The sequence below is a fragment of the Oryctolagus cuniculus genome, chromosome 9, assembly GCF_964237555.1.
Source record: "Oryctolagus cuniculus chromosome 9, mOryCun1.1, whole genome shotgun sequence".
Taxonomy (NCBI): Eukaryota; Metazoa; Chordata; class Mammalia; order Lagomorpha; family Leporidae; genus Oryctolagus; species Oryctolagus cuniculus.
In genome coordinates, this window is record NC_091440.1 from 76852309 (window position 1) to 76868611 (window position 16303).

The 16303-nt window shown below is 42.3% G+C and overlaps 1 protein-coding gene and 1 pseudogene across 1 annotated transcript in view; both read right to left on the reverse strand.

Annotated features, from left to right (window-relative positions):
• The window catches only part of LOC138843204 (phosphatidylinositol 3,4,5-trisphosphate 3-phosphatase TPTE2-like), a 94385-nt gene that overhangs the window by 5509 nt on the left and 72573 nt on the right, over positions 1-16303 (reverse strand). The window contains exon 24 of the mRNA XM_070049005.1: positions 14115-14218. Within this exon, the coding sequence (XP_069905106.1) occupies positions 14116-14218 (103 nt within the window). The 3' untranslated portion in view covers position 14115. The remainder of the gene's footprint in view (positions 1-14114; positions 14219-16303) is intronic.
• LOC138843155 (RNA-splicing ligase RtcB homolog pseudogene) lies at positions 6367-9367 on the reverse strand (annotated as a pseudogene).

A 16303-nucleotide genomic window follows, 5' to 3' on the forward strand; every position in this document is an offset into this window, starting at 1 on the left:
GACATTTTGATGATATTGATTCTTCCAATACATGTGAGCATGGAAGATTTTTCCATTTTTTGATATCCTCTTCTGTTTCTTTAAGATTTTGTAATTCTCATTATAGAATCCTTTAATGTCCTTGGCTAAGTTTATTCCAAGGTATTTGATTGTTTTTGTGGCTATTGTGAATGGAATTGATCTTAGAAGTTCTCTGTCAGCCGTGGCATTGCCTGTATATACAAAGGCTGTTGATTTTTGTGCATTGATTTTATATCCTGCTACTTTGCCAAACTCTTCTAATAGTCTCTTAGTAGAGGTCTTTGTATCCCCTAAATAAAGAAGCATATCATCTGTAAAGAGGGATAGTTTGAGTTCTCCCTTCCCATTTTGTATCCCTTTAATTTCTTTTTCTTGCCTAATAGCTCTGGCTAAAACTTCCAGAACTATATTGAATAGCAGTGGTGAGAGTGGGCATCCCTGTCTGGTACCAGATCTCAGTGGAAATGCTTCCAACTTTTCCCCATTCAATAGGATACTGGCCGTGGGTTTTTCATAAATTGCTTTGATTGTATTGACAAATGTTCCTTCCATACCCAGTTTGCTTAGAGTTTTCATCATGAAAGGGTGTTGTATTTTATAAAATGCTTTCAATGCATCTGTTAAGGTAATCATATGGTTTTTCTTCTGTAGTTTTTTAATGTGGTGTATCACATTGATTGATTTGCGAACATTGAACCATCCCTGCATATCAGGGATAAATCCCACTTGGTCTGGGTGGATGATCTTTCTGGTGTGTTGTTGCATTCTACTGGCCAGAATTTTGAAGATTTTTGTGTCTATGTTCATCAGGGATATTGGTCTGTAATTTTCTTTCAATGCTGCATCTTTTTCCAGCTTAGGGATTAAGGTGAAGCTGGCTTCATAGAAAGAATTTGGGAGGATTCCCTCTCTTTTGATTGTTCTGAATAGTTTGAGAAGAATTGGAGTTAGTTCTTCTTTAAATGTCTGGTAGAGTTCCGCACTGAATCCATCTGGTCCTGGGCTTTTTTTGGTGGGGAAGGTCTTTACTGTTTCAATTTCTGTTTTAGTTATGGGTCTATTTAGGTTTTCTGTGTCTTCATGGTTCAATTTAGGTAGATTGCATGTGTCCAGGAATCTACCCGTTTCTGATAGATTTCCCTGTTTGCTGGCATACAGGTCCTTGTAGTAATTTCTGATGATTCTTTTTATTTCTGTGGTGTCTGTTGTTACATTTCCTTTTTCATCTCTGAGTTTATTGATTTGAGTCTTTTCTTTTTTTAGTTAGTTGGGCCAATGGGGTGTCAATTTTGTTAATTTTTTCAAAACACCAGCTCTTCGCTTGGCTGATTTTTTATAATTTTTTCAGGATTCAAATCTGTTGATTTCTTCTCTGATTTTAATTATGTCTCTTCTACTAGATTTGTGTCTGGTTTGGTTTGCTGCAGTTTTTCTAGATTCTTGAGCTGCATTGAAAGCTCATTTATTTGGTGCCTTTCCAATTTCTTGATGTAGGCCTCTGTTGCTATAAACTTTCCTCTTAACACTGCTTTTGCTGTATCCTATAAGTTTTGATGTGTTGTGTTGTTATCCTCATTTACTTCCAGAAAGTTTTTGATTTCTCTTTTGATTTCTTCTGTGACCCAGTGTCCATTCAGGAGCATGTTGTTCAGCATATGCCTGTGTTTGCATATGCTCTAGGGATTCCTGAGTTGCTAATTTGCAGCTTCATTCCACTGTGGTCTGAGAAGCTGCATGGTATGATTCTAATTCTTTTGAAATTGCTGAGACTTGCTTTATGGCCTAGTATGTGATCAATCCTAGAGAAGGATCCATGCACTGCTGAGAAAAATGTAAATTCTTTAAATGTCTGATTGAAAGTTCCGTAGATGCCTGTTAGATCCATTTGGGCAATAGTGTCGATTAAATCTGCTGTTTCCTTGTTGATCTTCTGTCCGGATGATCTATTTCCGAGAGTGGAGTATTGAAGTCCCCCAGTAGTATTGTATTGGAATCTAAGTCTCCCTTTAAGTCCCTTAACATATCTTTTAAATAGACTGGTGCCCTGTAATTAGGTGCATACACATTTATAATAGTTACATCTTCCTGTTGAATTGAACCCTTGATCATTATATAGTGCCCCTCTTTGTCTCTCTTAACAGTTTTTGTGTTAAAGTTTATTTTGTCTGATATTAATATAGCTGTGCCAGCTTTTATTTGGTTTCTGTTGGCAAGGAATATCTTTTTCCAACCTTTCACTTTCAGTCTGCATGCATCTTTGTTGGTAAGATGTGTTTCTTGTAAGCAGCAAATAGATGGGTTTTGTTCCTTAATCCATTTAGCCAATCTGTGTCTTTTGCCTGGAGAGTTGAGGCCATTAATGTTCAATGTGACTATTGATAAGTAGTAACTTTGCCCTGCCATTTTCCCAAAGATATTTCTAATATATGCTTTGAACTTCCTGAGAGCTTTTACTGGGAGTTTTTCTTCCTTTAACTTCTTTGGTATTGATGGCTGTATTTCTGTGTTTCTGTGTGGTCCTGTTCCTGGCGCTTGTGGACAACCACTGGTTCACTGTGTGTTCACTAGGCCTTTCCTACATTCATGCATGTAGAGAGAGCTCTCATGTCTCTTCCTCTGCTTGGAAGGGCACTAATCCAGGAGGCAGTGCTGTTATGGACCCCACTGGTGACCTTACACAGACACCATCTTCCATCTCCAAATACCATCACAGTGGCCTTAGGGCATCAACATTGGGATCTGAAGTGGACATTTAGATTCAGTCCAGAGAGTTAGAAGTCGCCTTCCCACCCTGTCTTTTGGTCACCTTGTTCTCCCCACGTGTCTCATTCTACAGAGCTGTGCATATGTGTCACACACATGTATTTGTGTGAAACATAATGTTTTTTACTTTTTAAAATATGAATGTGTAGCATCCTGTGCTTGCTCTTTTGAAGCTGCTTTTTTCAGTTGATTATCTGGAGAATATACTGTATGTCATTGTTTCTAAGCACACTTTTTCACATTTTAACAATTATGAAAGCAAGGTGCATGTTACAATCGGTAGCATTTTAGGTTTTATTGACTACTGTAAGTACATAAAAATTCTCCATATTCTTTTTAATGAATGCCTATGAATTCTTTTTAATGAATGCCTATAAATCAAATGAATGCCATTTGAATTATTTTCATTCTTTGCTCTTAGAAACAGCAATGGATAGCCTGATATTATATCATCTTGCCCAAGTATGAATTCATGTGTAGCAAGTTCCAAGTATCCTTGGGTCAAACGATGTGTGTATTTGTAATTTTTATAGATATTAGTACTTTTTTCTCCACTGAGGTTTTCCTTTAGTCACCAGCCAGTGCTATGAAACTTTTGGATCTTTGCCAGTCTTAGGGGTGAAAGGGGTACCAGGGTGGTTGCTTGGCCTGGTAGATAAGGCGCAGCTGAATAAGCCTACATCCCACTTTGGAGTGCCTAGGTTTGAGACCTGTCTCTGCTCCCAGTTCCAGCTTCCTGCTAATGCACACTCTGGGCAGGAGCATGTAATGACTCAAGTGGTTGGGTCTCTGCCACCCACACAGGAGACCAGTCAAATTCTCCCTGCTTTGGCCTGGCCCAGCCCAGTCATTGCAGACATTTCTATTGTTTTTATAATTTTCTTTCTGTTTTTGGCCCTAATATTTGATCCATCCAGAGTTTACTTTGCTGCAGTATGTTTAGGTATAAGTTGAACCCCCCCCCCCCCACGTGGCAACACTGTTGTCTCAGTGTCATTGATTGAATCTCCATCCATAACTGTTCTTGTGTGTATTTGTGTGTGTTCATGAGTTTTCTTTTTAAAGTATTATACACACACAGGAGATTGATTGCTGTCTCTCCTTGTCTCTCTGCCTCTCAAATAAAATAAATAATTTTTAAAAAGAAGAGGGGTATTTTGATGTTCTTTTTATCTTATTGTCAGTGAAGCTTGGGCATCTATTAATGTGTTTATAAGAGTTTTTGTGTTCCTTTTCTGGGAAATTTCTATTAATAGTCTTTGTATAGTTCTCTAGTGCATTACAGGCTGTTTTCTCATTGATTTGTACGAGTGCTCCATATAGTAAGGACATTAGTCCTTAGGGATGCCCCTCAAATCTCAGCTGTTCCACTTCCTATCCAGCTCCCTGCTAATGCACCTGGGAAAGCAGCAAAAGACTGCCCAAGTGCTTGGGCCCTGGAATGCATGTGGGAGACCCGGATAAAACTCCTGGCTTGGGCCTGGCCTAGCCCCAGCCGTTGCAGCCATTTGGGGAGTGAACCAGTGGTTGGAAGATACTCTCTCCCTCCCTCCCTCCCTCCCTCCCTCCCTCCCTCCCTCCGTCCATCTCTGCCCCTCTCCCTCTCTCTCTAACTCTGTCTCTCAAATAAGTAAAGTAAATATTTAAAAAGATCATATGATAGAGCAAGGCCATTTCTTGACTCCTTTCACCAGTCCTCTAATAGATTTTATTACTAATCTGTGGCACAATGGAACATATTCTTCCCTTCCTAAATGGGGGCAGCGTGGATTCTTGTGGAAGATTATTTTACAGCACTGGCTCCTGAAGCAGTTAGAGCTGCACACTTTGTAACCTGCTGGGTCTTGCATCTGGTGTCTGAAGCGCCTTTCAGTCCAGTTCTCCTCTGTGAGCATTGGTGGTGTCCAGTGGTGCCCTTGGTCAAGGTCCCACACTTTGATAACGGCAATCAACCCAAGTGTGATGGCCTGCTTGCTGTTTCCAGCCTGCTGGCAGTTGTTCCCCACATCTGGCCTACTTTCTCCCGACTCCCAGAGTCTGTGTGGTGACTCCGCATCTCTTGTCCCCACCACGCTCCTCCTCTCAGAACAAATCCACAGCAACTTCTAGCGCCCAATGTGACTGAGAGACAGCGTGTCAGACTCGGCGAGGTCCCCTCCCCTTGATATCAGCAAGTAGGCCCCTCATTGTTTTGTGTGCTCTTCAGTTCAGTGAGGGTGAGCACAGAACCCCCTCCTACATCCCTTTCCTTGTCCTTGTCCGTGGTTGAAGTGATCCCAGGTTAGGCACACACCGCCCAGAAGCGTAATGCCGCTTCTTGGCTCCTCCTTTTACTTTTGGTTCACCAGGTGAATTCACATAAGGGACTGATCATCCCAGAATTCAGAACCAAGTCATCTTCCTTCACTGTATTGAGGTGATGCTCCAGAGACACGTGTGTGCATACAGCCTTGACCTAACAAATAAGGAAGTCTCCCACTAAGCACAGGGCCTACTTAGGATCTGATACACCACTGTCTGTTCATCTAATGTAGTGAACCCCCTGCATAATGCCATCAGCCACTGAGTTGCTAGGAATTGGTTTTGTTATGGCAGCAGTGCTGTGTGTGTCTTTCCTTTGGCTAGAGTTGTGGTGTGCCATTCTTAAGTGTTCAAACATGGGAAAGATACCCCCCTCTCAGAAGCTCACCCAGATTACCAAACATAATGAATCTGTGAGTGATAAGAGCCTATCACTCCAGGCCACTGCCTCACAGGCTACAGTTGATGACTTAGGGGGAGAGAGCTCCGACAGTGAAAATGACAGGACAGCAGAGAAGGCAGCAGTGCCTAGTCAGCCACCCCCCAAATAGATGTGGGATGAACTCAGACGACCTCGAGGTGATAACCCATGCGAGGTCATCCCACCCGCACCCAATAAGGATCCCCATGTTTGTGGCCATCCCTGGGCACCCCAGGCTCTAAGGGCAGCTGCTAGACCCCATCCCACCCACATGTTTGCCGTTAATGTCTGAGCAGACGCAGAATTCAGGCCCTGGATACCAACACCCATAGAAAGGCTTCTGCTACAAGGGCCGAAGATATGCTTGTGTCTTTCCAGAGAATGCGGGGCAGCCCATTTGGGTACCAGCCAGAAACATCAAGCCTGCAACTGACAGTCAACCAGAACCAGCTGAACAAGACTGAGAGTCCGCCTTGTTAGCGGATGCACCTGCTACTGAGTGTCAAGCCCTTGCCCTATCATCCTTTCCTGAGGAACTGCCCATAGCCACATCCGCTACTGCTTTATACTCCACTAGCTCTGGTCAGCCACTCAAATGGCTCACAGCCTGTGTGCGGTCACACCATTCCTGATTTCCATTGTTCCTCATTCCTACCCCCCTCTGAGCAAGCACTCCTGTAGTCTCCTGTTTTGAGGGCTGGTTAGTCAATGACGGGTGAGATCCCCTGAGGGACAACCTAAGACAGGCACAGCCACGTACGGAGACCATAAGGAAATGGGGTCAACAATGGTATGGCCAAGAATCATGCCTCCCGTTGCTCAAAAATAAATGAAAAGGGGGAAATGTGGTGGAATGAGAAGGCCATGCCAAGGTGGCCGCTGGCAAGTGAGCGTCAGTTACTCAGGAATGGCTTTGGAACCCTCCTGGCAATGGAGCCTGCCTGGCAACAGGCTGTGATTGGTTAGGGCATAAACTGCCCCTTGACTGGATTGGCTGCCTGTTATATAAGCTGCTGTACCAGCTGAAATTAATGAGTTTACAGGCTGCTGACCTCTGGCCCGTTATCACCTGACTCCTGGTGTCTGTGTGATGACTCTTCCTCTCAGAACGAATCCACAGCAATACCCAGTGAGTTGAGAAAGTCATGGAAGAGCAGTGGAGCAGGTGTGGTTCCCAGCCACTACCATTTCCTTTAGGCAGGCCTGACCTGCAGAAGTGATTTGAGCACTAGCCAGCTGATGGTCATTTACTGTAATCTTGTCTGTCTGTCTTTCTGGCCTTTTGCACAACTGCCAGTGCATTTGAGGCTACTTGGTGGCCTATGCCTGTGTGGCCACTGTGGGTCATCATGCACACTTGTCCCTTATGGTTGAAGCTCATTTTCTTAGCAGCATACTCACTGAAAATCTCATCTTCAACCATAGTGTTCTTGTAGGGACCAGTCCATACATATCTCCAAGGCCTTCTCCACGTCTTTGGCAGTCACTGGAATGACAGCTTTTGATGCCATGCCAACAGGGATGTGGTCAAATGCAGCTTGGGCAAGTTGCTCCTTCACAGGCTGGCCATCTTTTTCATTTAAATCAGCAGACACTACAGCTAAAGTCAAATCTAACACCACCAGGGATACCATTGCTTCAGGGTCACTTGTCTCAAAGACTGCAATATTCCCAGCAGCAAACCCATAGCCTGAATAGACATCAGGACACACAGCAGATGGATGAACAATCCCAGGCAGGGTTGCCACACTGCCATTCTGTTTTATAGCTGGCAGAAAGCTGCCACCAGCACCCTGAGTGACAACTTCTCCAAAGCATCGGAAAATTCCCATAGAAAATTCCGTCAGCTTGCGTGTTGCGCACAAAGCCCTTCTTGATCCTCTAGCAGTTTTTACTGATGGTTTCCAGGAGCTGGAGCTCATCATTACAGGCACAACTCTTGACGCCGACAGTGGTGGTGGAAGCTTCTGGCTCTGCTCATCTCATTCTTTTAACCTCTTCCTGGATCTCATTGTATTTAACTACCTGGCTGTTACACTTCAGGGTTGTTTCTGATTTTCTCCAAACCAATTACAGTAGCATGTTTAACTTACATTAATGATGTGTGTACTGTGGCTTTTTGTAATAAACCTACTTATAAAATGTTTATATGATTTAGTATTGTGTGATTTGTGGGAAGGTAAATCTAGAGATGATATATTATTAATATTTTGTTATGATCTTATTTAGTTAAAGTTTGATGCTGGGACCCTCCTTCTTAGTACACACCAACTGATTTGGAGAGATCAGAAAAATCATGTACGATACGGTTTTCGTCATCTGTTCTAGGTTTTAAATCACTGAAGTTTTTATTTCCTTTTTCTTTTAGTTCCCCCCTTTTGGCAAAGCTATCAATAGATGCAATACATTTTTCTGTTCAAAATATCCGAAGGGGGCAGGTATTTGGTCCAACCATTAAGCCATGGGTTAGGGTGCTTGCATTCCACACCAATGGGCCTGGGTTCAGTTCCCTGCTCTGGCTCCTGATTCCAGGTTCTTGCTAATGGGCACTCTGGGAGACAGCAGATGATGGCTCAAGTAATGAGTTCCCGCCACCCATGTGGGAGCCCTGGATTGAGTTCCTGGTGCCCAGCTTCCACTCTGATCATTGTGGACATGTGGGGAGTGAATCAGTTTATGAGAGCTTTGTCCTATTCTCTCTGTCTCCTAAATAAAATTAAATTAAAAAAAGAATTTCAAAAGAATGTAGGCTCTGAGTGGAGTACAAAATGGAATGAGGGTGTTGTCCCTCATTCAGTTCCAGAAAAGTCTCTGTGTAGTTACTGGTTGGAGAATCGTGGTGTCTCCTATTCTTTAAGACACCAATCAAATATTACTTTATGCCTGAGCATTCTGCTTCTAGCAGGAGAGTTATTTTCCCATCAGTGGTAAGGGAGAACACTGAAGCATCCCCCAAAACAACCTGCTCTTCCAGTTGTTAAGATGCAGGATTTAGGGCATACTCTTTTTTTTGTTGTTGTTAAGTTTATTTATTTGATAGGCAGAGGCAGGCAGACACACAGACACACACACACACACACACACAGAGAGAGGTTCTCTATCCTCAGGCCCATTCCCCAATGGCTGCAATGGCCTGAGCTGGGCCAAGAGCTCTGAAGCCAGGAGCCTCTTACCGGCCTCCCATGCAGGTGCAGTCACCCAAGGACCTGGCCCATCCTCTTTTGCTTTCCCAGGCCATAGCAAAGAGCCGGAGCAGAAGTGGAGCGGCTGGGACTGGAACTGATGTCTATTAGGATGCCAGCACTGCAGGCAGTGGCTTTACCAGCAAAGCCACAGTGCTGGGCCCAGAAGGGCGTTCTCTTACCTCAACATTGAGTACTGCCTGTGAGTCACCCAGGAAAAGAACACCCTTCCTCCTTCCCAGTTTTAAATTTCCAGGAAGACAGAGTGAGTTATGTATGTATAAAGCTGATACCCTTATTCTGAAGAGCCTTAACTTGAAGGTATATCTTCAAGTATTCCACGGACTCTCAAGCACTTTACTTCGAGAAGTGCCAGGCTATCTCTTCTTTGTTGGTTATGAACTGAGCCGATCATTCTTTGTATCAGGGAGGTCAAAGGATAAGCTAGATAAATGCGATCACATCAACAGCAGTGGGATAGGTTGGTGTCTACTTTTGGTAGAGTCTCTGCTCTCTGTGCCCTCTCATGAGGGGGGTCCATGCGGCCCTGGGAAGTTTCTCGATGGTGGAAAGCAGCCCTGTGGCAGGTGCTCACTAGCACCCTCCTCAGGACACGGCTGAGACAGCAGGGTCCAAACTTCTTCACTGCGGTAACATTGGTTAATTGCTCTGGATCCATTTTAGGGGGAGAAGAAATAGTAAAGGTTCCTTTCCCCGTGGGGAGATCCCCTAAAAGTAATCTTGTAATAAGCTTCAAATACTGGGTCATACATCTTGGTTGTGTTGCCGAGTACTGAACTGCATGGTTCTTTTTTAGCTTCTGTTCAGCCACTTGGCACCACGATATTTGTTTATGTGCTTTGTATCTATACTGAGAACCAACAGTCAGGAATAGTCAAGAGTGATGTACAGTAATGTTTTCAGGTGGTAGTTTTATTGCAAGAAGCATTTCACTTACTGCAAGAATTCCTCATGTAAAGTAATCTCACCATAGGTGACAAAAGTGTATGTGTGTGTACACTGCAGTTAAGAATCTTGCCCTAGTAGGATTACTCTCCACATCTCTCTCCGTGTTTCTAAAGTGGTTAAATTGCTTGCTATTAACTTTTGGATAATCCTATTCTAAGTTAGTAGATACTGTTTAAGAAAACTAGTATCACAGAAGTTTTTCATGTTGCTCAAAGAATTGTTCACTTTGGGCCATGTGAGCACAGTATCCCGAGAGATCTCAACAAGTGTGCTCTACATGAGCAAACCCAGACTAGTGTGGCGACACATGACTGCCAGAATTTTGATGAATCTCAGAGGGTTGGGGAAGAGAAACCTCAGCAGTAATCTATTTCAAAATCATAAATCTTTGGCCTGGGACTGTGGTGTAGAAGGTTAAGCCTCAGCCTACAGTGCTGGTATCCCAAATGGGTGCCAGTTCAATTCCTGGCTGCCCCACTTTCAATCCAGCTCCCTGTTTATGGCCTGGGAAACCAGTGGAAGATGGCCCAAGTGCTTGGACCCCTGCAGCCACATGGGAGGTCCAGAAGAAGCTCCTGCCTCTTGGCTTTAGATCCGTTCAGCTATAGCCATTGTGGCCATTTGGGGAGTGAACCAGAGGATTGGAGCTCTCTCTCTCTCTCTGTCTCTCCCTCTGTAACTGCCTCTTAAATAAATAAGTCTTTAAAAAAATTCTTAAAAGTTGGAGTTTCCTTCCCTCTTTTTTTTTTTTTTTAAGTTCTTAACATTGGTGCAATTTCAGCACCCGTGTCCCTTCCTGAAAGTAGTAGTGTATTTCCACCAAGAAAGCTAGTGTGACAGACTTAAGTTGCTTTGATGCCCACTTTCATCACTCTTATTTAATGTAGTATTGGAAGTTTGAGGCACAATTTGGGAAGAGAAATTGAACTTTGAAATTGCAAAGGAGGAAGTCAAAACATCCCTGTTGACATGTATGACATAGTGTACATGGAAAAGCCTAAACACTCTAGCAAAAAGCATTTGAATTGATAAATGAATACAGTCTAAGGTTAGAAAGCCAACATACAAAAAAAGTAACTTTTTGTACATCAGTAATGAACTGGGCAAGAGAAATCAAGAAAAAAGTCCCATTCACAATAGCCATCAAAAAATCGAATATTTAGGCATAAATTTACCAAAGAAGTGAAGAATCTCTACCATGAACACTATAAAATGTAAGAAATCATGAACACACACACACGCACACACACAGACAAGTTCCTTGCTCGTGGATAGAAAGAATATTAAGATATCTGTACTACTCAAAGCAATCTACAGATTCAACGCAATTCCTATCAAAATACCAATGAAACTCTTTAAAGAAAAAAATCTTAAAAATTCACTTGGAATTTTACAAAAGTCCCAGAATAGACAAAGCAATCGTGGGAAAAAAATTTAAGTTGCAGGCATCACAGTGTCTGACTTCAAAGCATACTACAAAGCTATAGTAATAAAAGCAGCATGCTACTGGCATAAAAACAGGCACATAGACCACTGAAACATAGTAGAGAGACCAGAATTTAATCCCCATGAATACAGACAGCTGATTTTTGACAAAAGTGCCCAGACGGAACACAACATTAAAGGAAGGATAGTCTTTTCAATAAATGGTAATGGCAAAATTGGATATAGAATGAAGTTAGGTTCCTGTCTGTTGCCAGATACAAAACTCACTTGGATTGAAGACCTAAATTTAAGACCTGAGACTATGAAATAGTTACAAGAAAACAAGGAAAACACTTCAAGGCAATGGAGTAGATGACTTCTTAAGACCTAAAATGCAGGCAACAAAAGTAAAAGTAAACAAAATGGCCTTATATGAATCTCAGAAGCTTTTGCCCAGCAAAGGAAACAACAGAGTGAAGAGACATCCAACAGACTGGGAGGGAATATTCCAAGCTCTTATCCAGCAAGGGCTAGTATCTAAAATAGATCAGCAACTCTAAAAACTGAACAATAAGAAAACAACCAATTCATTGAAGAAATGGGCAGAGGATTTGAATAAACAGTTTTCAAAAAAGTACAAATGGCCAAAAAATAAATGAAAAAGTGCTCAGCATTACTAGCCATTAGAGAAATGCAAATCCGCACCACAATGAGACATCACCTCACCTCTTTCATAATGGCTGTTATCCAAAAGAAAGAAAACAACAATGTTGGTGATGTTGACAGAGGGGAACTATTTTATGCTGTTGGTGAGAATGTGATTAGTGCAGCCACTGTGGAAAATGTATGGAAATTTCCTTAGAAACTAGAAATAGATTTGCCCTAGGAACCAGCAGTCCCATTCCTGGATAAATCATTTTATCAGAGATACATGTTCCACCATACTTATGGCAGCCCTGTTCACAGTAGCCAAAATGCAGTCAACCAAGGTGTCCATTATTAGGTGACTGGATATAGGAAATGTGATACATACACATACATGCATATACCACAATGGAATACTCTTCAGCTATAAAAAAAGAATGAAATCCTATCATTTGCAGCAAAATGGTTTGAACTGAAAGACATCATGTTGATCAAAATCAGCTGGCCATAGAAGAAAGGTAAATACTACATGTTTGCCCTTATGCATGGGAGCTAAAGTTAAAAGAAAATGATAGAGGAGGAAGGAAAGGAAAGGGAAATGGAAAGGGTTAAAGTTTGTATTAAATGATTGACCAACAGATTGATAAGAATTATATGCTCCAATGGTAAGAATGCTTCTGTGACTTTTAAAATTTGCTTTATATGAGTGAAGTTGGACATCTTTTCACTTGGTTATTGATTATAGTCCTCACCTATTTTTCTGCTGGACTATGGTCTTTCTATTTTTTTTTTTTATTTTTTGAACTTTTTATTCAGTAGAACATTAAACCTTTGACTGTAATATAAATTTAAAATGTCATCTCAAACTTTTTTTGACAGGCAGAGTTAGACAATGAAAGAGAGAGAGACAGAGAGGAAGGTCTTCCTTTTTCAGTTGGTTCACCCCCCCAGGTGGCCCTATGGCCGGTGCGTTGCGCCGATCTGAAGCCAGGAGCCAGGTGCTTCCTCCTGGTCTCCCATGGGGGTGCAGGGCCCAAGCACTTGCGCCATCCTCCGCTGCACTCCCGGGCCACAGCAGAGAGCTGGACTGGAAGAGGAGCAACCGGGACAGAATCCGGCACCCTGACCAGGACTAGAACCCGGGGTACCGGCGCTGTAGGCGGAGGATTAGCCTAGTGAGCCACAGCACTGGCCTCACAAAAACTTTTAATAAAAATGAATTTTAATAAAAGTACTTAAAGCAACAGTAGTCAAGAAAAAGTGATTCCCTGTGGCCACAGGGCTGTCTTCCTCAGAGTTCCCCAGGCATGGATGAAGCTGGTTTGAGCAGGACTGATGGATTTTAAAATAATTCCAATTATTTACTATTTCTTTTGTCTTTTGCACACAAAAAGAAGTTACTGATAATTCTTTATTTTCTGTGTTTACCAAGATTGCATTACCCTCCTGCTATGTGTGTGTGTAACTGAAGTTTGTCACATAAGCTACCTGTATAGTACTTGGAACAAGAGAACAGTGTGTCAGTGCTGGGGACTGGTGTGTGAAACATTTTTCTTTCCTGGGTTTAAATTTTAGTCTTTGCTGCTGCGTTGATGTTTGGTAACAGAGAGTTTGCAAATCAAGTAGAGGAAGAAAATAGAAATTAGCTTTTTGAAAATCTGAAGTTACAAATGTGAAACAAAGCAGTGTTAAATACTTTCCCAAAAATGTGTAAGTAAATACATATTGATGAGACAATAAAATCAATCATTTGATATAAGAGTTTGGTATCACAGTTATCCAGAATTATAACCTAATGTTCCTTTGCCCTTTGTTCTCATTTATCTCATCATAAGATGGAAACTTCCCATGAAGTATATTACTTAAAAAGGAAAGAAATATAGGTCAGCATTGTGGTGTGGCCGGTTAAGCCATTGCTTGTAACTGGTGTCCCCTGTTGGAGTGCAGATTAGCTCCCAGCTGCTCCGCTTCTGATCCACCTTCCTCTTAATGTGCCTGAGAAGGGAGTGAAGATGGCTGAAGTGCCTGGACCCCTGCCATCCATGTAGGAGATCTGGAAAGAGTACTGGGCTCCTGGCCTTGGTCCTGTGGCCATTTGAGCAGTGAACCAGTGGATGGAAGATATGCTCTCTCTCTTTTTCTCTTTTACATACTCACTCTTTCTCGGTTGCTCTGCATTTCAAATAAATACATTTTTTAAAAAATCACCATTGACACTTTAATGTTTAATTTCTCAACTATATACAATTATATACATGCACAAAAGTCAGTATATGTGCCTACAAATAGATAGCTTTGGAAAACATGTGTGGTACCGATTGGGAAGCATATGATGTGTGTTATAAGAGGAGCTACACTAAAAAGAGTACCAGGTACAGGATAATTACCTTAGGTCTGATTGAAGTACATCTCAACTGAGAAACATGAACTGTAAATTTTCCAGGCTTTTCGTTTGTGTGGGTTGTCCAATTCATTTCGTCTTAAATACAGCCTAAGGAGGAAAAGCAAGCACACATTACATTTTATTTTAGGACTAACAGTCAAGCCCTGCAGTAGGCCCCCTTGGCCTTCGTGAAAAGCCTTGCTCACCACATTTAGAACCTCAGCCTTTTTTTGTGTCTTACTTGGCTTCCTCCACATCCCTCACAGAATACCTTCATCTTCGCTAACAAGTACCTCAGTGACAACATACTACCAAATCTTTTAGCATCTCCTGTTATAGAATTAATGACATCCAAGATTGATAAAGCATGTTTGCATAGATGACAATGCCACCAGAGGCTTGATGTGTAATAAGACCCAATAACAGTGCCACCATTGTGGTATAGTGGGTTAAGTTGCCACTTGCAATGCTGGCGTCCCATATTGGAGTGCTTGTTTGAGTTCCAGTTGCTCCACTTTTGCTCCAACTCCCTGCTGATGGCCTGGGAAGGCAGCAGAAGATGGCCCAATGGCTTGGACATTTGTTGCCTACATCATGCCTCTCCCTTTCCCTCTCTCTCTCCTTCTCTCCCTCTCCTCCCTCTTCCCCCCACTTCCCTCTCCCTCTATCCCCCTTCTCTCCCTTCTTCATGCTCTCCCTCTCCCTCTATGTCTCCATCTCCCTCTCCATCTCCCCTCTCCCACTCCCCTCTCCCCTCTCTCCCTCCTCTGCCTCCATCTCCCCTCCTCTCCCTCTTCCCTCTCCCTCTGCCCCTCTCCCCTCTCTCCCTCTGCCTCCTCTCCTTCTCTCCCTCTCCCTTTTCCTCCTCTTCATCCTCTCCCTCTCCCTCTCCCTCTCCCTGGCAGAGGCTTTAACCCAGTGTGCCACAACACTCTCAACTTTCAAATAAATGAATCTTTAAAGAATAATAAAACCCAATAATACTGTTTTTTTTTTTTTTAAGAATGACATTGGTGTTTTTGGCCAAACAACATCCTGATAGCTATAAAATCTGCTTTGCCAAGTAGTGTGTACATGTAAAGCTTACAGAAATCTTTAGAAACTTACATAAAAATGATCTAATATTGCTTCTCCAGTATGAACACATTGTTTCAAAGGACAAAACTGTACACTGTAGTAACAGCCATTTTTCAGGAGTAGCACCAGGTTTCTCTATTTGAGGGACTTTGCCCATGTAATGAATCAAAGTTTATTGTTTGTTTACTTCCAGATATAAATGCATAAAAATTTTCCATGAAATGCAGCATTCGCCTTCAAAATCTATTAAATGTGCGTGTATCACAGGAGTGTGTGTGAGATGTTCCCTCTGCTGTCTTATAGGACTTGGGATGGCACTCGAGCCAGTTCAGATTTGCAGCAGAGTAGGGTTGGATGTGATGAATATCAAATAGAGCCACATGCAATTGCAACCAACTTCACTCTAACTTGAATAATTTTCAAAGTATCTTTTCCTTTGGGTTGTAGGGTATGTTGATACCATCTTTTCACCCCCACAGAACATAACCCCAAAGTAGAGCATTTCTAGATTCAGGAATGAGTTCCAGGTATGGGTAAAAAGGTCTTTGGAATGATAACCTTGAAATCCACTTAATAAATGCTTTTTAATAAAAAGTTTCCTGATTGAGTTGTTAGAAAAATGTGCAATTGGGAGACTAATAAATTATTTCTTTTCTCTCTTGATCCCTCTTTCTGTTATGCTCTCCTGCTCTCTTACCCTCTTGCCCTCTTTCCCCAGCCCATCTGGCTCCCCCCACCCAATGATAAACCTTTCCTCTAACTCTGGTGTCTGGTGTGTTTTGTGGCAGCCTTACATCAGTACAATGACTCGGATCCAGGCTCCCCCATTGAACTTGCTCTCCCTTTGGGAGAGCCTCCAGAAATTGTGCTTTAGATTAGCATAGGTTGATGATTGCTTCTAAGTGGATCAGCACTTACTGGGGACCTGCTATATTTTGAATTCAAGGTACTGTGCATAATCATATTGAATTTACTGGGAGTACGTTATCACCATACTCAGGATCTGATTTTAATCCTTTGTAACTTAGAACACAGTTCTCTGGCATGGCCCATGAGGATCATGCAACAGTTGAGTCTCATCTAGGTTTTAAATAATCACATTGAATAAGTGTAATG